Source organism: Sinocyclocheilus grahami, unplaced genomic scaffold (genome assembly GCF_001515645.1).
Source record: "Sinocyclocheilus grahami isolate Dianchi unplaced genomic scaffold, SAMN03320097.WGS_v1.1 scaffold384.1, whole genome shotgun sequence".
Classification (NCBI taxonomy): Eukaryota; Metazoa; Chordata; class Actinopteri; order Cypriniformes; family Cyprinidae; genus Sinocyclocheilus; species Sinocyclocheilus grahami.
The window spans coordinates 38,154-59,882 of record NW_015505563.1 but is presented as its reverse complement, the minus strand read 5'-3'; the positions used below and the strand labels follow the sequence as shown (position 1 = coordinate 59,882).

General features: G+C 36.9%; 3 protein-coding genes across 5 annotated transcripts in view; all 3 read left to right on the top strand.

The window, feature by feature from the left end:
- The window catches only part of LOC107549964 (UPF0577 protein KIAA1324-like), a 14,080-nt gene extending 11,741 nt beyond the window's left edge, over nucleotides 1-2,339 (top strand). Inside the window, exons 21-22 of the mRNA XM_016231152.1 lie at nucleotides 1,361-1,526; nucleotides 1,682-2,339. Coding sequence (XP_016086638.1) covers nucleotides 1,361-1,526; nucleotides 1,682-1,750 — 235 coding nt within the window. The 3' untranslated portion in view covers nucleotides 1,751-2,339. The remainder of the gene's footprint in view (nucleotides 1-1,360; nucleotides 1,527-1,681) is intronic.
- Nucleotides 2,340-2,546: 207 nt separating this feature from the next.
- On the top strand, nucleotides 2,547-6,966 carry bbof1a (basal body orientation factor 1a). Its single transcript, XM_016231128.1, has 12 exons — nucleotides 2,547-2,626; nucleotides 2,720-2,972; nucleotides 3,066-3,131; nucleotides 3,271-3,414; nucleotides 3,516-3,596; nucleotides 3,788-3,858; nucleotides 4,024-4,168; nucleotides 4,865-5,217; nucleotides 5,331-5,471; nucleotides 5,568-5,672; nucleotides 6,452-6,520; nucleotides 6,629-6,966. Exons 1-12 carry the CDS (start codon nucleotides 2,589-2,591, stop codon nucleotides 6,726-6,728), a joined length of 1,566 nt encoding a protein of 521 aa, XP_016086614.1. The 5' UTR covers nucleotides 2,547-2,588; the 3' UTR covers nucleotides 6,729-6,966.
- A 379-nt stretch (nucleotides 6,967-7,345) lies between these two features.
- mapk14a (mitogen-activated protein kinase 14a) lies at nucleotides 7,346-21,692 on the top strand. 3 transcript variants are annotated; one of them, XM_016231150.1, is made up of 13 exons: nucleotides 7,347-7,820; nucleotides 10,087-10,216; nucleotides 11,106-11,164; nucleotides 13,627-13,738; nucleotides 13,888-13,917; nucleotides 14,510-14,557; nucleotides 15,711-15,825; nucleotides 16,445-16,516; nucleotides 18,786-18,865; nucleotides 19,616-19,694; nucleotides 19,989-20,162; nucleotides 20,739-20,837; nucleotides 20,949-21,692. In XM_016231150.1, the coding sequence occupies exons 1-12, from the start codon at nucleotides 7,702-7,704 to the stop codon at nucleotides 20,804-20,806; spliced, it is 1,086 nt and encodes a 361-aa protein (XP_016086636.1). In that variant the 5' UTR covers nucleotides 7,347-7,701; the 3' UTR covers nucleotides 20,807-20,837; nucleotides 20,949-21,692. The 3 variants fall into 3 exon arrangements, with proteins under 3 accessions (XP_016086637.1, XP_016086636.1, XP_016086635.1); XM_016231151.1 differs by lacking the exon at nucleotides 18,786-18,865 and adding an exon at nucleotides 17,905-17,984 and having other exon boundaries at nucleotides 7,346-7,820; nucleotides 20,739-21,692; XM_016231149.1 differs by having other exon boundaries at nucleotides 20,739-21,692.
- The last annotated feature ends 37 nt before the right edge of the window (nucleotides 21,693-21,729 follow it).

The window sequence follows — 21,729 nt, the reverse complement described above, 5'->3', positions numbered from 1 at the left end:
TATATATATATATATATATATATATATATATATATATATATATATATATATATATATATATATAATTAGATTTTATTCCCCCAAATGGTGCAGCTCTACTTTTGGGGCTGTTCCAAGAAAAAAAAACAAGACCAATCAAGACACTGATTTGAAAGTGTGTGCGGTGAATATTGTATGGTTTGGGACTAAATGTAATACTGGTTATATGTATGTATTCCAACTCAGACGATGGAAGAATATTGCTGTTTATTGCTTGTTTTCTTTATGTGTGCATTTGGTATAGCAACTGTTCAGAGGGCACCTGTGATGGCTGCTCCTTCCATTTCCTGTGGCGCTCCCAGTATGCCTGTCCTCTCTGCTCTGAAAGGAACTATAAGGAGATTGTGAGTGCTTGTATCCAAGGAATTCAGGTACATGTCAATTCACATCATGATAGACCAAACAGTTTGTGAATGAGACTATTTTCCCGCTCTGAATGTTTTTATTTGACCATTTATTAGATGACTTAATGTAGCTAAAATGTTTTTTGTTTCTCAGAGGACTACCTATGTGTGGCAACAACCTCTGAGGTGCACAGGTGGGGTGTCACTGCCTCCTCAGAAGGTCAGTGCCTGTGTGACGCTGGACTTCTGGCTGAAGTTTGGTGTCTCCATCGGAACTGTGGCTGCTATATTGCTCATTACAATCAGCTGCTACTTCTGGAAAAGGACACGCAAGTGAGAGTTCATTACTGAAAGTGATACTTAAAAATGGGACCAAAAACTGGTTTACTTACTTTGTACTTTCTTTGATATCCAGTAATAAAATTGTTGAGGTGGAAAACAAAGCAGCATACAGGTGAAATTACCTAGGTTTAATTTGATCTAATGAAAATTAGTTAAAAAAACAAGTATTTTTCCCACATTATTGTTTAATAAAATAAAATATATTCGATAGATGTTAATCGAGTAATGCCAACTTAAGGAAAAATACATTAGTTTGGTTATTTCAAACAAAAATACTTTTTAAAATATTTGTTTTTAGCCCATTGCATTTGGAATTGCATTTTGGCCAAGACTTTATCATATATCTAGATTGATAGATTACATATTTTGATCTATTAATCTCCACTCGAAAGTATAGTATAGTGCTCAGTCTCATAATTCCATGAATTTAAGTGTAAATTCATAGTAGATAACTGTACTGTACAACACTGACTTTGTGAGCGAATGAAATTAAGACAAAAGAACAACATACAACTTCATACTGCTACAAAGATGGGTGTGAATGTGTTCTTTTGTCTCTATAAGCCTAATTGTAGATAAATTGGGGATAAATGAAGGCTGCTGTATGTATAACAGTATTAATACCCTCTCTTTAGGCTGCAGTATAAGTACTCAAAGCTAATGATGACTGCAGGAGATAAGGAGTGTGAACTTCCAGCTGCAGATAGCTGTGCCATCATGGAGGGAGAAGATGCAGAGGATGACCTCATCTACCTCTCCAAGAAATCTTTCTTCACTAAGATCAAGTCATTTTCCAGAGAGGTAAGGAGGTCACAAGACAGACTTCAGTTTGGCCGTACTATAAACTCTAAAGCTATATTCTTGATGGATGCTATACATGTTTTTAATGTTACAGTAATATTAGCATTAACAGGCAGATACAGACATTTTCTTGACAAACTGCTGTTATTTTACAGAGAACGTCAGATGGCTTTGATTCTGTTCCTCTAAAATCATCAGCTGCACAGGAGATGGAGATGAACTAGAACTTCTGAGACACAGGGAGAGCCAGCAAGAAATGTTTGGCCTGTCACAAGCCATCCTTGAAGACAATATAACATCAATACTTTTATTCCCAAAGAGACACTGAGCGAAGAAAAAAATACTGAAAACATGTCTGCCTTATTCAAGTCACCTCATAAACCTGTGATTTCAGGACTGGCATAAGAATATTTTTAAGAGTTTTTTTAAAGACCTATATCATTGTGTAAATAGGCCTATAAAGATGTATACCAAACCTGTATGCTTGTGAAAGATAATGCTGGAAAATGTACATTGCACTTGTTTGCCAGGTCATCATGTGATATATCAAATATTTTCTTTTTCTTCTCTTCATTTGGGTCAGTGAGAGTCGAGAGCTACACCTGCCTTACAAGTGGTTACAATATGTTGCAGACCGTTTTCTTTTTCTTTTTTTTTTTATCATTCATATGTTTTGGCATACTAGCATTTATTTTGTGTGGACCTTTTTTGTCATGTTATTTGTATTTTAGGAAATGTCATCTCGTTTGTAATGGTTTTCTTAAAGAATATAGCCTACTTGTTAAAGCTAATGTGTCCATTGTTATTAAATCTTGAGATTAACTATAATTACACCAAGCTACAGCAAGAGATAATATCGATAAGGACAAAAATTAAAAAGCAAATGTCTAGCTTTTATTTGCTATAAATAATTTATCTTATGTTGCGTCAGTTTGTTCAAAAACGCAGTGGCTCAGACGGTGACCGTTTCCATAGTAACGAATGTAAACAGAATGAAACTATGAGCCCGTGCAGCTCCAAAATCATCCTGCAGGGATAGTTAGTTGTCTGAAGCGCCGAAAAATGCCGAAAAAGAAAGGAAACAAGGGCAAGGGAAAAGGGTAAGAATGAAAGATGTAGTTTTAGGTTTGATTTATACAGTAAGCCTTAGTACTTGCTTTCTATAATTGTCTCTACACTTCACGTCTTTACAGAAAAGGTAAGAAAGAAGGCAAGCATGAGTCTAAAGCCGACAAGGAGTCAGAGATCGAAAAGTTCAAATCAAACGCTGATTTATGGGAGGCGAAGTTTAATATCACGGAAATTTCGCGTGTCGAGTATCGCGAAACTACTCGCGCGCTCGCCAAAGCCAACGAGGAGCTCGCGAACCAGCAATATAGAGCCGAGAAAGACACAAACGATATTATTGCTTTTCTGAAGAGAACAGACCGTGAAAAGACAGCAACGGTTAGTCTGCCGTTGTCATTTTATATCTCTATCATAAACATTTCAGTTTATCCACCTGTGCTGTTAATTTCCTACTAATTTGTCTCCTATAAGATTGCTGCATTAGAAGAGCAACTAAAAAGAGAAAAAGTGAAGGCTTTACAAGAGAAAGACCTTCTGGTAAGCACTGATTGAATTTGAGTTATTTTCCAAATGAATTAGCATTGTGTCAAGCTGTTACAACTGAATTTCAAGAAGCTGTTATCATACAAGACTTGAATTTCACCCCTCATTCGTTTCAACTGACTGGCTGTTGCAGGTGGCTGAATACATGCAGAAGATTGATGCTTTAGAAGAGAGGTTTAAGCAGAGGTCAAGCGACTTCCAGAGGATGCAGGGCGAGCTCAAAACCATTAAGCATTTTCGCAAAATAAAGGCCAATCTGGAAGAAGACCTGATCAGTGTACTGCACAGTCATTACTAATAACTATTTAGTGTAATAAGCAATGTAGATGCATAAAAACTCCAGAAATGTAATATATAATGTATTTCTTATGCTTCTAGATGAGAGAAAAAATGTATATTGCTGACCGTGGACACCAAGAGAGTCTGGCGACAAAGGAGTACAAGTTCTACACAGCACGAGTGAGAAAACCCAGATGCGAAAAATATTCTGCATCCATTTATAAGAAAGACATAATGCATAGAAACATGTTTCAGAAAGTGCATTTACCATTTAAAATCCATTTGAACAAAGACACATATGGTCTTTGTTTAGACCGTATGTGCCACTAAAATACATGCGAGAACAGTCAACGATATCTTCTTCTATATAGATTCATCTTGAGAAGGAAGCAGAGCAAAAGATCACTCAGCTTGCAGAGCAAGCACATCATGAAGCTATTGCGTGAGCAGCTATTCTTTCAATTCTATTATTGAATCCATTACTCATCTCATTCCCATCATTATGGTTAATTACTGCATATATGACCTTTGTATGTGTATATATGACCTTTGTATGTCTATCATTTGTGTTTATTGGAGTCAAATCTTCAGTTTTTGCTCCCAACAGGCAGCTCGGTACAGCGTCACATACTGTGTTTAAGGAGAATGTACGACTGAATGAGGCACTGAATTATTATGTGAAAGAGGCGGAGGAACTGAAGAGTACAAATATAACCTTGAAAGAGAAGAATGCTTCCCTTGCTCTCTTAAAGGTGCTACCACTAACAGACTCAGGAATTTTAAGAGACAGTTTCTCTGTAGTGTATTTAATTAAAGCGTAAGCTTAATGAAATCGAAGTACAATTTAACCTTGTAAAACCTGACATTTGAAAAATTTGTCTGGTAAATCAAATTTTTAGAATGGAACCGTTTATTGAACAGTTTATTCACACTCGAGAAGGAAAAGAACACAGCAGTTTTATTAAGAGGCCCGAACTGCACAAAATATGCAATTGGGTGAAGATATTGTTATTTATATGGACAAAAACTATGATTTTGAAATTCTAATAGCTTGTAATGTCAATCAATGAGATCTTTTTTTAACAATACACTATAGACTACTTACATAAAATGCATATAAATATCAGTTGTCACTCTGTATATCCCAATAATATTTCTTAGTAAAATGATTTTTAAATGCCTAGATTCTGTGGTTATTATTGTGGAGGCAAAACATATAATGAAATAGAATTATGACTGAAAGAAGTACAGATAAACATTCCCTAAAAGCCTGATGTATCATATTTGATACTCTCTTTTCAACTTAAATTTGTGCATCAAATATGATACAGTAGGCTTTATGGAGTTAACTAAGCTGGCTTTCAGAGATGCTCACGTTTGCCATTGTGTTCAGCACATTGCATTTCTCCAGTGATGTAGACTGACTCTCAAACGGATTCATTCTGCAGGAGACGAATGAACTGATGAGAAATGAAGGTGATTCCCAGATGAGGTCCCAACAAAATGAGATTTCCGAGATGAGGGCTAAATTGGTCACACTTGAGCAAGCTCTGGGCATCATGTCTGGGGAGTTTGAGCAGGAGAGAGAAGAGGTGGAGCGGCGTGCCATGGTCAGTATGCAGGCCAACAGCGCAGACCTTGAGAGGTTGGAAATGCTTCTAGCTGCCCGCGAGAAGGAGCTGGGCCAAGTGAAACGGCTGGCTCAAAGCATCATCGAGCAGCGCAAAGAACTTGAACTCTTCTTTCATGAAGCTCTTGACCATGTGAGGAAGGAAATAAGAACACAGCAACACCTCTACAGGTTTGCACAAGTTATGAAAACTGCTCTGTGAAATATCCTTTAATAGGGCATTTTGAAGATTGAGCTTCACATTTAGGAGTGCTTCACATATTTGAAGATGATCTTGTATGTAGACAGGAGGCTCTGAAGGCCTATCGCTGGAGAATGAACGAGGCTCGGGCTGGAAGGTTGGAGTATCCTCGTATACGGACCTTCTCTAAGGCCCCGCACAGCACCAATGATGTTCAGACTGACCTGGAAGAAGCTGACAAATGGTGTGAGAGCTTTTAGTGCAGAATTACTAATTGCTTGTAATGTGCATCACTAATCAAGATGACTATGATGATAAAAATGGTCTGGTGTCATTTTAGGAGCAACTTGAAAAGCTCCAGTGTGGATATTTCTGATCTAACATGGGAGCAGAAAGAGAGACTACTCAATCTGCTTTTTGCTAAATTCAACGGGCAAAAAACAAGGTAAATAGATTTATAGTTGATTTTGTTTGCTTCCATTGTCCTCATTTGTAAGTCATTTTGGATAAAAGCGTGTGCTAAATGACTAAATGTAAATGTAAATAATTGTATTTATATATACACTAGTCAACATTTGAAGTGGATCAAAACCTTTCAGAAAAGTTATCCTAAAACCAAAATGCGTTCTTGTCTTAGGACATCTTTGATTAACTTTTTTGATCCATTTCAAATGTTGATTACAGTATAAACACACACACACACACACACACATTATCTACGTTCATTCAAATAAATAAGTTAATGCAAAATCTTTGTTGATTAGTTTTTTTTAAACAGATTGGAATTCAGTATTTATTTTGAATGTTATAAAAGCGATGTCCATTGGAATGTGCGCTGGATCCGAATGAGTAAAAAAGGGATTTGAATATTGCATTGTTGTTCTGTATGGAAGACATTTGAAATGACAATACCAAGTAAAAGAAAATAAAATTAAACAACAACAACAACACTGCAACATTTGTTTTTAGCACTGCCATGTGGTCACTCAAAGAATCCAGAATTCAGATTTAGATTGTCTTTTGCCAGGATTTCTTTGCATTTCACAAATTCCTTAAGGCAGTTCAGGGTCCCAAATGCTTACGCATTGTTACATCCTTGTGTGAAAGTGTCCTTGTTTCTGTAGTGACAGACAACACAGTGCCAAATAGCTTTTGTGGCCCACTTCAACTCTACAATTAAACATATACAGTATATATATATTTTTTTTCTTTACTCCCTGACAGGAAACCAGCCCATCTTCCAGCTCTATCAACATCTTCCTCTGAGAAGATCCAGGTTAGCAGTGATGCAGGGTAAGGCCCACTGTGATGTATAACACTTATGATGTTGTTTTACAAGAATAATTATAATGTTGTTTTGTGGTCTTATACGTGCTAAGTCAAACAATTTTTCCTTCATAGATTTACTGAAGAAAAACATAGCCTGACCTTTATAACCCAGATGCCAATGCCCAGCATGACCTCTGGCTCCTGTGTTCTACCAGCCCTTAAGAGCACCTGACTGTAAAACTTTTCATATTGTGTTATAGTCAAATATTTCATTTAAAAATATATAGAACAAGACTGTAATTCCCTGAAGTAAAATCTTCAAAATATATTTCATCCATCTTCAGACAAACATCTTCCACTTCCTTCTTTATCCACTGATTTATTGTGTTATTGTTCTATTAGTTTTAGTCTGCCGTGTTAATATATGATTTTTTTTCTCTGCTCATTACTGCATTCTTTAGCTATATTGTTCTTTCCCTTTTTATGTCAATCATGCTATATAACAATATTTTTAATTTTTCTTTGTTCTTATAAAGTGACCTTGAGTGAATGTTTTTTTGTATACATATAATGTATGTTTTCATGTAGAATAAAACTATAAATAATTATAATATAACTATAAAAATTAGTATTATTTCATTAAAAACAAATTAAAAATATCTTGGAGAGTTTTACACCATCTTCCATTATGTACAGGTACAGCAGTATGTTCTCTGATGTTATTATGCAGTGTAAAGTTAAAACAACCGACAACGTTTTAGTGTGGTAAAAATGTCGAATTCAGAGACGTTGAAAAAACCGCTGTAGTACATCAACAACCCCTGTGTGTTGCCTTGTTATGTTAAATCCTCCTGTGTACTTGTAAATGTTGCAGGGGGCGCGCTTGGGAACTCGCTTCGCATTTTTTTTACACTGACTTTCATTTGTAGCAGCAGGGAGAGACGACGGGATAGTGCTCGAGATCACCGCGACCCGGAACCGAGCAACTTCTCAACACTCACATTCCAAGAATATTTGGAGCAGCTGGCATGAATTAAACACACCGAGGTGGTTCGCTCTTGAGTATCCGCGTGCACGGTCGACTTTATCGGTCGTTTACTTTCCAATTTTGATTGTTGCAAGAAGACTCGACCGCCTTTAACCACAGGCAGACAAGCCAGGGAAAGCAGAAGTCTCAACTCGCCTCGGGCGCTCGTTCTGCAGGCATGTCGCAGAAAGAAAGACCCACTTTCCATCGACAGGAGGTCAACAAGACGATATGGGAGGTCCCTGTGCGATATCAGAACTTGTCTCCCGTCGGCTCTGGTGCATACGGAACTGTTTGGTAAATATTTATCTGTTGTTTCGATGGCGGAACGATGTGCCCCATTCATTCTTACGGGCCCGTACAGCATTGCACTGCGTTAGCAAACTTGCTAATAAGAACAAAGTCCGTAGTTTGTTATGCAAGCGTGATTGCTAGTTACAAAAAGCGGGTTAAAAGTGTTTGTAGTACTGCAAAGTGTTTATAACGTGTGTGGTTTATGCTTTATAAACATTTAAAGTCACGTATGTTGCAAATGCCACCTCGCGTGCACGCACGCATGCCACTTGCAAAGTGATAAACCTTTTGCGGTGGATGAGCAACGTGATGCACACTTTAAAATTGTCGAAGATATGAACGTGATGCACTACAAAGTTGTTTTTCTTGTAAACTGCGATGTTTGTTGATGATATAGAACGACACGTTTCTTAATTCGCCCTACTTAGTGGTGTAGTGTGGTCTTAATGCGGACATCTGGTGGGGTCTGTCCTGAATGAGGTCACCCCAGATGATGCATCATGACTGTGTTTCCAGAAACAAGGGAGCTGACGTTTTGGGCACCTTAGTGCGCTTGCGAGGCGCAAAATTGCTGTCTTTGTAGGTTACTCGATAGGTTTTGAAACGCAGCCAGCGAGTCGGAGCTGCGTGTCATTTCAAGACTGTTGTAATGATTCATAGCACTTAATTTTCTCGTTTGCTTGTAGTAACACCCCGGATGAGGTGAAGCACTGGGTTTGTCATGTGTTATTGTCTTAATCTCGTGATGAATTCCTCTGGATTGCTCGTTTTGGTGTGTTTAGCTGCGATGAGAAAGTTTTGTCGGTGGTTTATGTTTTCTGACACAGTTGGGTGTATGATTCACTTAAAGGTGCATTCAGTAATTTGTTATACAAAACATTACAGGTAAATAAATGAACCACACGTTTGAGAAAAATCATTAAACCTATATTCATACTCAAATGAGGTGTCGACTCCAGACTATTCTAGGTGGAGCGGGTCGCCCCCTCATGATGCTTACATCAAATGACTAGTCTGTCATTCAATCAAAACTTTACGTTATAAAGCACATTCAGTCAGCACTTAAGATAACAACGAATTAAAAAGACGAAATAAAAGATGCATAAACAGATTGGCTTTTGGTTATAAAGTACAAAACTACTGGTATTATTGAAATGAAAACACACATTGTGGCATATACATTAACAAAATCTTCCTGCAACTTTAAAGTTAGACCTAACCTTTATTTTTGAAGCACTAGTGCCACCAAACAGAATTGGAAAAATGACCGTTTCCTAAACTTGCCATCAATGTGGTGGCAGATGCTCAAAGAAGCACTCGAAAGCGACATACTGTTTTTAGGGAAACATTAAAAAAATTGTTGTTGTGTATATATTAAAGTGGAAGTATTTTTACATTGTAAAATTGCACATTTCAACTTCTGAATTGTTGTGATCAGCAAACACACTTGTCATGACACAATGTGTTTCTGAGGCAATGTGACAGTTTTTAACCAGTCATGTTTGTGCACAGAGACTTCTTTGGTTTCTTCCTTAAACTCAAAACAAGTGTTACCTCAGTCTTTAATGTTGGCAAATGATTTTCAGAAAGGTCTTTGTGATATTAAACAGACAGGTGTTTGAAGGCCAGGCTCATTTTCTAAATTACTCCTACTCCGGGGAGACAGGTTGTTTATGCACCAAAGTGACTGTTAGAAGTTGCGATGCTAGGCAACCGTGCTATCTAGATTATATTTCATGGGCCCCCTTATTGTGTCTGTGTAATTGAATATCTGATGAACAGATTGCACTGGGTTTGAAGTGCCAGGCTCATCTCTCAGCTTATGCAGTGGTTTCAAAAAAGAGAAGCACTGAGATTTTCTTTGATAAGATCTGTTAGTTCTCTGTTAAGTTATAGCCTGCATGTAAAATATCATGTGGTTCTTGAAAGGTTGTATCATGACCCTCTCTGTTAAGTCTACTTCATTGTTGTGGTGGTCAGTGTGTGACAAATTATTAAACAATTTGTCCTTGAAAAGGTAGTTTGTGATTGGTTGCAATAAGTATGTTTCACTGTTTAGTTCCTTCTGTAAGCCTTGGTGGTTATTTCCATGAGGAAGTGAGAATCTGGCCAGTTTTTGTTTCGGTCTGAAATGTATAGCAAGTTAATTCAGTGCCTTTTATATGCTGACTCCTACTTGCAACTGTCTTTAACTTTGGTCCTGTTGTAGCATGTTGGAGTTGCAGTTGTGCAACAAAGTGACGGCATGTTTGAATCATGTGTGTTTCAGCTCTGCATATGATGAAAAGACAGGATTAAAGGTCGCCGTGAAGAAGCTGTCAAGGCCGTTTCAGTCCATCATTCATGCCAAGCGGACCTACAGGGAATTGCGGCTGCTCAAGCATATGAAACATGAGAATGTGAGTTTGGATCGCAGGTATTATCAAACTGACAAGGCTAATATGCACAGTGGTGTATGGTAATCCCAATGGTTAAAGGCTTCAAGGCATTCAAATATTTAAAATTCTGTCATTATTTACTCACCCAAACCTGTTTTTCTCTCTTCCACAAAAGAAGACCTATATTGCAGACTTCCATTAATTTCTTAATTAGGAAGACTTAGTCAGTCATGGTAGTTGCATATTAAGTTTTTAAAATGGAAAAAAATATGCCACACGTGCCATTATAAAGTCCTATCCCTCACAGCCTTGTTTTCATTCACAGAAAATTCAATATGGCTTCTAACCTTATTAAGGTCAATGGGGCAACATAATGACCATGAGTGTACTGCAAACTAGAATTTCTAAATTAAGAGGATTTTAACTAGTTACTGCACAAGACAAAAGTCCCTTTTCTCTTGGGTCCCCAACATAATTCACAATAAATAATTATTGTTGGAAATCATAAAATAGAATAGGCCAATAATAGGATGTTTGCTGTAAAATAGCAGTGATGTGCAAGTGGAAATTTGGGTTATTATACCCTTAAAGCAAGCCCTGTCATTGAACTATTGCTCCAGGGGCTCTGGAACATCATTTTTCTCACTGTATCCTTGAAAACGCCAGCGAATTCTGAGCAGGTCTCCTCTGCTATTAGAGTTAGCCAATATTCTATCTGTCAGAATCAAACTGGTATTAAAACATAGTAATTCCTATCTTTTTCTGATTAGAAATTGGGTTATACAGGGAATTCTGTAACGGCTTAATTCTAGATTTTCCTTGTCAGGTTACGCAATGAAATTTTAATGCAAGACTGTACATGCTGTACTAAGTGATCCTGATTCATGTTCTTTGCACTTTGTGCTTGCAGGTGATCGGCCTGCTGGATGTTTTTACACCTGCCACCAGCCTGGAGGAGTTTAATGATGTGTGAGTCTGACAATTCCTTCCTTCCTAAGAGATCTTTTCACTAGACTTGATTGATTTTTTTTTTCTTGAATATGACTATACTTCATGCAAGTGTTAATTAAACTGGAGGAACTAGTCCACTCAAACATTTGGGGTCAGTAAAATTATTTTTGAAGAAATTAATTCCTTTACTCAACAAGGGCACTTTAAATTATTTAAAAGTAACAGTAAAGACATTTATAATGTTATAGAAAAATTGTTTCAAATAAAAGGTGTTCTATTCAGAATCCTGAAAGAATCCAGAAAAAAAGCATCATGGTTTTCACACAACTGTTAAGGAGCTCAGCTGTTTTCAGCATTGATTATTATAATAATAATAATAATAATAATAATAATAATAAATATATCTAAAGTGCCAGATCAGCATTTTAGAATTTGTCACTGAAGACTGGAGTAACCCATTTCAGTGAGTGACTGAAAATTCAGCTTATCCATCACAGGAATAAATTGTTTTAAAGTTTAGAAGTTATTTTAAATGGTAATATATTTTTAAAATAAATAATACTGTTTTACTGGATCAGATAAATGTAGCCTTTGTGAGCTTTTTTTCAGTAACATGAAAATCTTGCTTACTAAAACTTTTGAAGGATAGTGTAAATTCATTCAGAAAACCATTTTATTGCAGACAGGTGGGCAAAATGAAGTGGCTACTGCACATCAAAAATAGAAACTGTCTGCCAACTGAAGCTGTGATCAGACACTTCCTGTGTAAACAGCTGTGTTGATCATAGAGCGATTTGGTTTTGATGCGCTGTGTCCTTTAGTTCAGCTTTATAATCCCATTAATATAGTACAGCTTAATATACCCCTATGTGTTTAGCACTAATTTCTCGTACATAATACTGCATTATTTATCTTGTGCCATTTGTTACATGACTAGAAGCATCTCGTGCTCGGGCTCTCGTGGTTTTATGGAGCTTCGGGTTTCCACAGAGACTGAGCTTTTTGTGCTGCCTGGCTCCAGCCTAGCAGTCGTGGGTTGGTGGGGAATGCTAAGGATACAGCCAGGTTGTAAAACCAGATGCTGCGGTGACTTAACATCGATTCTGCTGCCAAAAATAGACCTGATGCACAGTGATGGATGAAGGGCATCCGCACTTTGCTTCAGTTTTTCATTTGTCTGTGCAAGTAGAAGCGATGTATGTTTGTTTACTGTCTCTAATCTGTGTTTTTTCCCCCCTTCAAATCTTTGTGGGGGTTGGATGTATTTGTTGATTATCTCTAATGCTGAGTGTGTTTATAGGGTGGAGAGTGTTTCTGGGATTAAGTAGGGCTTATTTTAAGCTCTGCTGTGTGTCCTATCACAGTGGCTCTGTTTGACCTGTAGCTCCACCCTCTTGCCAAGAGTCAGTGCTTATTTAGACTATGCTGTTGGTTACCATGAAGTGTTTGTTTGATAGGTTGAAGACTGTAATAAAATCTGATTGTTAATGTGGCTGAATATACTGTGAGCCAGGTTCAGTGGTCAATACAGTTGCACATTGGCAAAATCGAAGGACTTGCTCGTTTAAATTAACCCTTACATATCTGTTCTTTCAGTTCTACCTTTAAGTGACCACTTGAGTATAACAGTCCTTAAGTAATAATATATTTATTAATATAATTTATTATATGTACACAACCATTTAACACATTCATTTTTTTGGCAGTTATGGTCTGTTATGCTGCCCAAGGCTGCATTTATATACAGTACAACCAGTAATGTTGTGAACTATTATTACAATTTAAAACACAGGTCTTCTGCATTAACATATTTTAAAATGTAATTTATTCCTGTGATGGCAAACTGAATTTTCAGCAGCTGTTACTTCAGTCGCCAGTGTCACGTGATCCTTCAGAAATAAAAATAACTTTTTTAACAATGTGAAAGTTTTTACTATCAGTTTTGCTCAATTGAATGTGTCCTTGATGAATAAAAGCATTCGTTTATTTAAATAAAAAATCTCACTGGCCCCAAATGTGTACTTTTATTTATAAGGTCATTCTGTGAATGCCCAAATCAATAAATAATAAATAAGTATTTAATCACTATTTTAAGGAAAGCAGTATTGAGAAATATTGATTATATGATTGTATCGGCACAGCTCTAGTTTATATCTCCCTATGGTTTCCTGTTTCTTCTCTCACAGTCCCAAAATAATCATTAAAATGTGTGCGAGCAGCTATCCCAGCATATTTACATGAAAACTGATCCAGTCGCACATCTTGATGTTGACAGTAGTTAGAAGTTCCTCCATGGCCAAATCTTGTGTTAAGTTGTTGTTTCTGTTTGGAAGCACAGTCAGCAGCCTTCAAGCAAAACAAGATTATTGGATTTATAAAAACAGAACTAAATGTTCCCTACATTTCAGTCTATGCTGTCACTCCCAACAGCAGGTTAAACCGTTGGCAGGAGAATAACATTCCTGTGTTCTGTTTGGCAGGTACCTGGTGACTCATCTAATGGGTGCTGACCTGAATAATATTGTGAAGTGTCAGAAGCTGACCGATGATCATGTTCAGTTCCTTATTTACCAGATCCTGCGAGGGCTTAAGGTGAAACTGCACATTTTCTATCCTGTAACAAACACAAACAGGAATCTCTTAAATCTCTTAAGTCTGATGTAAATAAGACTTAACCTGGAATTTGATTCTCTCACTTAACCTAGCCTTTTTCCCCCCTATTGTTCTTTTAATTTTACCAGTACATCCATTCGGCTGACATAATTCACAGGGTAAGTGTTCAGAAAAGGCCTGCAGGCTTTTTCCGCCTTAAAAAATTGTGTTTGTTGCCCCGTGGAGCCAATTCTCCCTGGCATCACCATGCTGCATGCTCAGGCCTGCTGTTTTGCCAAGACTAAAGCTAGAAATTAGTAATTGAGCAATAATGGCTAGAAATGAGAATTTTGTCTTAAAGGAATAGTCTGTGTTATTTTCAGCTTGATGCCTGTGGACAGCATCGTTGCCATACTGTCGATTACCACAGAAGATAATTGTGATTCATTTTTTAAATTTAGTTTCTGTTCCACAGAAGTCACATAGGTAATCTAAAAGATTTTGATGGCATTACAGCTCACATAACATTTTTGTTTTAAAATGTATTCATGTTTATGCGTTCACATTGCTTTTTAAAAATATATGCAGTTTCTTTTGTTTTAATGAACTTGAAATTGCAATGTTTTGTAAAATTTTTGCAATTTGTGAAATGTGAAAAAAAGTGTTACATCTATACATTTAATTAATAAATTGCTGCAAATATTATTTTAAAACAGTTGGTTGTTGTGGTATAAAGAAACTGTAAACTAATTGTCACTAATTGTTTCCCAGGACTTGAAACCCAGTAATCTGGCAGTAAATGAAGACTGTGAACTTAAGGTGAGTCTTTTTTTTAAAGGGGTCATATGATGCGATTTAAATTTTTCTTTTCTCTTTGGAGTGTTACAAGCTCTTGGTGCATAAAGAAGATCTGTAAAGTTGCAAAGACTAAAGTCTCAAATCCAAAGAGATATTCTTTATAAAAGTTAAGAGTCAGCCACGCCTACCTAAAACGGCCGGTTCTAACACGCCCCCACATGTCTACGTCACTATGTGGGAAGATTTGCATAACGCCACCCGAATGTTCACGCAAAGAAAGAAGGCGTAACTTTTATTCTCGCTGTAGTATTTTTGCTGCCGCGGCCATGTCATGAAGACGCTGTGTTTCGTTGTGAAAGCGAAACTACTTTGTTTGGCCTTCCAAAAATGGACACGACTAAAAATCAGTGGTTAAGTTTTATTTACAACACTGTTCCAGAACACTTCAACCCAAATATTCAGATGTGTGCAGCACATTTTATGGAGGACAGTTTCCTGATCCTGGGAGAGTAGCCTACAATGCCGGCTGTTCTGACTCACAGACTGTAAGTTGTTTTTTATATTTAAAGCGTTTTTATATTTCATATATTTAAAGCGAATTTTTTGGGCAGTATAGAGTAGGGCTTGTTGTTTGTCATTTCTCCGATCACAAATGCAGACATGGTTTTATGTTTACGCGGCGCGATGCAACGCAGCGCGTAAAAAGACAGTATAAATCATTATAATCCAAAAATATGTCCACACTGGATGCAACGAATGCCTAGTTTATAATGGGTTTTCATGTTTTTGAATCATCGCTCCGGCCTGACAGGGCATCATCACAGTATGGTGAGGGGCGTAACATTTCCGTCACACGCTTGAGGAATTCGGCCAATCACAACGCACTGGATAGCTGGCCAATCACAGCACACCTCACTTTTTCAGACCAATGAGCTTTATAAAAATCGACGCGTTTCAGAAAGGCGGGGCATAGAGGAGAAACAATAATGTACAGTATGTGGAAAATAATGTTTTTTTTTAAACCTTAAACCGCATAAACACATTTCATTACACCAAATAATGTTATTTTTAGCAGCATCATATGACCCCTTTAATAGTTGTTATACTTTTGCTTGTAATTTGGCTACTCAAATCATCCTGTAAACTTTTTTTCCCCCTCTTTTTTGTATCTCAGATCCTTGACTTTGGTCTGGCTCGACACACAGATGATGAGATGACAGGGTATGTGGCCACAAGGTGGTACCGTGCTCCAGAGATCATGCTTAACTGGATGCACTACAACATGACAGGTAACACAACTACACCCACATCTGATACAATACAAATCAACTCCTTTTGAATCAGTGGAGAAAATTGCTTTTCAAAACTAGATGGTGTAGATCTTTTATGCACAAGTCTCTTATAGAAATATAATTATAAATGTATTTTTAAATGTAATTTATTAAAGCTGAATTTTCAGCAGCCATTACACCAGAATCCAGTGTCACATGATCCTTCAGAAGTCATTCTAAAATGCTGATTTGGTGCTCAAGAAATATTTTTTCTACAATATCAATGTTGAAAACAGTTATGCTGCTTAATAAAATTTTTTTTAGGATTCTTTGAATAGAAATTTTAAAGAACAGCATTTATTTGAAATAGAAGTTAATTCATCCTTGCTGAATGAAGGTATTACGTTCTTTAAAAATAATTTTACTGACCCCAAAAGCTTGAATGATAGTGTAGTTACGACAAATACCAAGCAAGCTGACTGGCCAAATCTCGATGGGTTTGCCTAAATGAGGATTGTGGCTGTTGATCCATGCCATTTTTACAGCTCTCTGTGAGAAGATAGCTTGGTCAGGACACAAGAGAGGGAACGTGTGCTTGCTGCCTCTCCAATAATGTTGTTTCTTGATTTCTTTTCAGTGGACATTTGGTCAGTGGGATGCATCATGGCTGAGCTGTTGACAGGCAGGACTCTGTTTCCTGGCACAGATCGTATCCTTTTCCTCTCATTTCCCCCCTCGCTGACCTGCAAAAAATTCTCTGTAAATTGCACCATGGCTCCATGCATGATTTAGTATTTTTAATTGCGCATTAGCTCTCATGCTGATTTAAATGTATACAAATTATGGATAAGTGTTTTTAACACCACATTAGGGCTGCACAATAAATCGAAATGGAATCGAGATCGCGATTCGACAGAAGCTGCGATTGTCATGCGTATCTTTCAGTGAAGCACGGTTCTGTGATCAGCAGTAAATCTCCATCCGAAGGCCATCTCGCGCTGAAACTCCAAATATGCCCCGAAGAAGTAATCCAGGAAATGCCTATAGCTGTAGCTGAATAAACAGAAGATTCAGCTGCTTTCATTGATTCAGCGTGACTAATAAACACACGACTACGGCAATATACGGTTTATCGGAGTTCTTATTATTATAATTTTCATTAAAATAAAGTATATTTATAATGCAATGCCTTTATCACTGCTTAAATACTATGAAATATGTTGCGTGCCTTATTCTGTGTAAGAAGCCACATCATCTCACAGAAGGATTTATTTCAAACACTCGACTGACATTATGAAGTGAGTTTGGAGTAAAAATGTTATTAAATGTGGTATTTTCACATGCTTTCAGATAACTCTTTCTACGACTCTGTGTAGTAAATTCTGCTCCATCTGAAAGCAGCTGATGATGATTTTCTGCTGATTACAGAACCGGCATTACTAACAAATTGCACATGACAATCGCATTCGATTAATCGTGCAGCCCTACAACACATTACAATTTATTTTCGATGTTTCTCCCATTTTTCTGTCCTTGCAGTGTGTATTTGTGCTACAGCAGAAGCTCTTGTCTTAAACTGAACTTTTGACCTTTCCATTTAAGCTCCGCCTTTAAGCTACGGCCCAAGACGCAGCAGTGATTGGAAGGATATATCATCCATCAATATGAGAATGCAATAAACTGCCCTGCAGGAAATGACATGCCTCTTTCTCGCTTCTAATTTCCAATGACACGTTTTCAGGTTTCAGCACTTGCGGTGTGTTTTCCGCCCTGGCTTTGCATATTTGACACACTGTATCTTGAACGGCTGCCACTCTAAATGCATCTGGCTCCACAACATCCATGGAACAGAAATACTTGCCAAATATTTCCCCCTCTCACAGGCAGAGCACACCTGTGCAGCTTCTTCTGACTTGCTTTTGCTGAGCAGGCTGAAAATATTCAACCTGCGCTATTTTTATCAGCTTGCTCGTCTTTCCACAGGTGTGACCGAAGTTCTTTAAGAACACATGAAACCAAAATAAGCGTTTCCTGCTTTGTTTTTGTGGCCTATTCACTGTTAAGCCACACTAGTTTTCCTTCATCTCATTTTATTAGACATCGATCAGTTGAAGCTTATTATGCTTCTGGTTGGAACTCCGGGACCTGAGCTGTTAATGAAAATTTCATCGGAGTCTGTGAGTTTGATATATTTAGGAAGTGTGTACTTGCTAAAAATGCCTGTCTGTGTTGATTTTCAAAGTGGAAAATCCATTTGAAGCTGGCAGCTGTTATAGCTTTTCTCTGGTCCAGGCTGGATGAGGATTCTTTGAAAGAACAGTATTTATTTGCAATACATTTTTTTTTGTACTATAATAAATATCTTAAGTGTCATTTATGAATTTAATGAATCATTGCTGAATAAAAGTACTAATTTCTTAAACAAATAAATACTGACCCCAAAAATAGACCGTCTACAAGACTAGTTACCAGATCTTAAAGTGAGAACGCTAGTTTTTGAGACATGGTGGCTGGATGACCAGCTAATGATCTGCTTGGACCAGCTAGAAAACACTATAAGCTGGATTTTCCAACAGGGAATGTGTGTTGATTGTCGCTAATTGAAAAGTATGCTTCTCCAGTATTCTCTAACTAAACTTTGACCTTTTGGCTTCACTTTTAGATGAAACACTTATTTGAGGTTCTGTTTGGGACTGAATCATCATCTAAACTGAAATTAACAAGCCTGAGTTTTGTCTTCCAGCTCTGCTGATGTATTTCTAAACTGATTTTAATCCTTGTCAAAATCTCTAAAGCATGACATTCTTCTCTGCTGTATATGAACACAATTTGCATGCCAATTTCTCCTCTCTCCTTCTTTGATCATGACTTTCTCCCTAGAGCAGTGGAGAACCACAATATAATGTCTAGATAACATTTGACAAATTTGCATTACACTAAATTTGTTGACCGTGAGCTCCTTGACCCGGCCTTCAAAGATATAAACCAGCTTCAACAGATAATGCGACTTACAGGAACTCCACCTGCCTCTCTAATAAGCAGGATGCCTAGCCATGAGGTGAGCTCGCTGTTGCCTAGCCCCTTGTTTGCAGAATACCCATCATGCCCTTTAATTAGCAGACCTCATTTTGGAAATACGGACTGCATTTAGAAGAATTAAAAAAATCCTATTAACTTATAATAAAGCGATATCACACGATCAAGAGAGATTGATAAACACATCCATGCGTTCTGTAATCGCTCCCGTTCCAAGCTTGAGTGATACAAATAGTGACGTTGGACAGAAAACCCACTCAGCCAGTCAGATTAGGGGAACAGAGCAATCTGATACAATATTCATTAGAACATTGTCAAGTCTGGTTAAAACATTATTTTATGTGGAGAATACAAGCAAAAGTAATAGTGGTAATAAAGTAGACCCAATAGAGTTCCTTTATCTTCTCCGCTTTCTCCTTTTGCTCACTGCTTGCCGCTGAGCCGTCATGCAGTTATTCACTGATCTACGTGAGCTGAAATCACTGCCTGTCATCGCCAGCACAGCACAGACCCCTCTGCCTTCTGAAGCTGTTTGTTTGCTGCTGCATTCAAATGGCACTGCATACTAACTCCACAATGTTATGATTCACAGGGTTAGCAATGTGCAAAACACAAGCAGTTGTCATGGTGATCAAGTCAAGAATTGCAACAAGCTCAGTTCTTAATTGTAATATTAACTTTAAATTAATATAGTTGCTACTTTGATAATGACAGTAATCAACATTATTTCATTACCTCTGACTGCTCATGGTTCACCTGGTTCTTTCCACAGGCTCGTACTTACATCAACTCACTTCCTCAGATGCCCAAGAGGAATTTTGCTGATGTGTTTGTCGGAGCTAATCCACAAGGTGAAAGTGGCAGTTGTGCTGCTTATTATTTTTGTGGAAAAAGTGATACATTTAGAGTTCTTGATGAACAGATAGTTCAGAAAAACTGCATTTGAAACATTCTAATTGTCTTTACTGTCACTTTTGATAAATGTAATGCATCCTTGCTGAATACAAAAAAAAATACTTTTTAATGGTTGTGCATGTGCAAATACAGTGTTGGTATATTACACATTATTTATGAAACAAACAGGGCAGTAAAATATTTAGAGAATATCATATTTTTGATTAAATATTTCATTCTTTTTGTTTTAGCTGTGGACCTTCTAGAGAAGATGCTGGTTTTGGACACGGATAAGCGCATCACGGCGGCGGAGGCTCTGGCTCACCCGTACTTTGCTCAGTACCATGACCCAGATGATGAACCCGAGGCAGAGCCTTTCGACCAGAGCTTTGAGAGCCAAGAGCTTGATATTGAAGAGTGGAAACGTGAGTCAAGAGTTTTTGCTCTGTTTATAATAAAAATGGCAAAACGTTACAAGTGCTTTAAGCAATTTTAGCAGGTTTGTTCACTTGAGGCATTGAGTTAGACCCGGGCCTACTATACTATATTTATATTAATTTACCATTACTTCTGAATAGACCACTACTATTACTAATTGAATTAGGTTTTATTTTTATAGTATTTTTTACATTTTAATTTAATAAGTCATTTTGTTCTGTGCTTTTGTCGTTTTTATTCATTTTTGTTTTAGTTTTAAAATATTAATATTTAGGTATTTTCATTTATGTTTTAGTTCAGTTTTAGTTTTTATTAATATCAGTTAGTATTCTTAGTGCTTCAATTTCAACAAATTGTTTGTTGCATAGGCAATATTTTTAATTTGTTTAGTTTTTCATCTAATATTTATATATATTTTTCAGCTTTATTTCAATTAGTAAAATGTTTCAGTTAATTAAAATAATGGGCAGTTTTCATAAAGCCATTATTTAGGATAATCTAGATTTACGTTTTAATGTATGTTGCAGTCACAACCTTAAATGTTGGTTTCTGTTCCTGTTCAGGTCAGACATATGACGAGGTGATAAGTTTTGAGCCGCCAGTCTTTGAGGGAGATGAAATGGAATCTTGACCTTCTCTTCTGGATGGCAATCAAACCAACTGTACTACTTTTACAGTAATGCTGCCATTTTGCAGTATTGTAATCAGCCAGTCAGTAGGATGTTTGACGGTTTCTTTTCTTTTTTTTTCATGTTGTCTGCTGGGCCAAACAGAAGGAAAAGATGTCCTAGAAAATCATTATTTGACACACTGAATCTCTTCAAAGGATTCTGATAGTAATAATATCAACCTCTTTTTTTTTTCATGCAAGTCCACTTTGTAAATGTAACATCTCCCTGAAATTTCTTTAGTATTTAGTTGTGCTGTTATAATGTTCTTTCTGTGTACAATGCATCACATTCGCAGTACTTTTAAAATGTTCAGAAAACATTGTTCCTTTAGTTTCTGTTAATATATATATATTTCCAAACAAATAATGAGCATTGTATTTAAAGATTTACAGTATGTTCCTCATTAATCAGTTTTCATAAAGATGGGATTTATTGGAGTCTCCTTTGATAGAGCTAGGATGAAAAATGTAAATTGTTGCATTGGTTATTGGTGATATGTTTAGGCTATTTGTAAATATACGTTCCATAAAGCTTTTCGAATCTGTAGCTGTTTTATTTCTGATCTTTTTCAAATTTTTTGTGTTTCCTAGGCAGAGAAAGTGTGTGTGTCTGTCTGTCTGAGGTTGCTACTATGAACTGTATGCGATATGATTCTGCATCCAGTAGCTGTTTTTAAAATGCTATTATTGAATGTTCAAATATGAAAGTAGAGTAAAATATTTATATACTTTTGAGGTGGTATTTATGAACCTGAAAAGCCACGACTGTCTTTGGCACCTGACATAGAAAACATGGAATCAAACACACCATTGTTTACTGAAAATAAAGGCCGATATTTTTCAGAAACTTCTTTGTTGTGATTGTTTTATGTTGAACAATAGAG

Bases quoted from the DNA above. Each gene is read 5' to 3' on its own strand.
- bbof1a (XM_016231128.1), top strand. From the start codon at position 2,589: ATGCCGAAAAAGAAAGGAAACAAGGGCAAGGGAAAAGG. The intron at 5,472-5,567 runs GTGTGAGAGCTT...GTGTCATTTTAG, and splicing joins CTGGAAGAAGCTGACAAATG to GAGCAACTTGAAAAGCTCCA. The intron at 6,521-6,628 runs GTAAGGCCCACT...TTTCCTTCATAG, and splicing joins CAGGTTAGCAGTGATGCAGG to ATTTACTGAAGAAAAACATA.
- mapk14a (XM_016231151.1), top strand. From the start codon at position 7,702: ATGTCGCAGAAAGAAAGACCCACTTTCCATCGACAGGAGGTCAACAAG. The intron at 7,821-10,086 runs GTAAATATTTAT...TGTGTGTTTCAG, and splicing joins GGTGCATACGGAACTGTTTG to CTCTGCATATGATGAAAAGA. The intron at 14,558-15,710 runs GTGAGTCTTTTT...TTTGTATCTCAG, and splicing joins ATGAAGACTGTGAACTTAAG to ATCCTTGACTTTGGTCTGGC.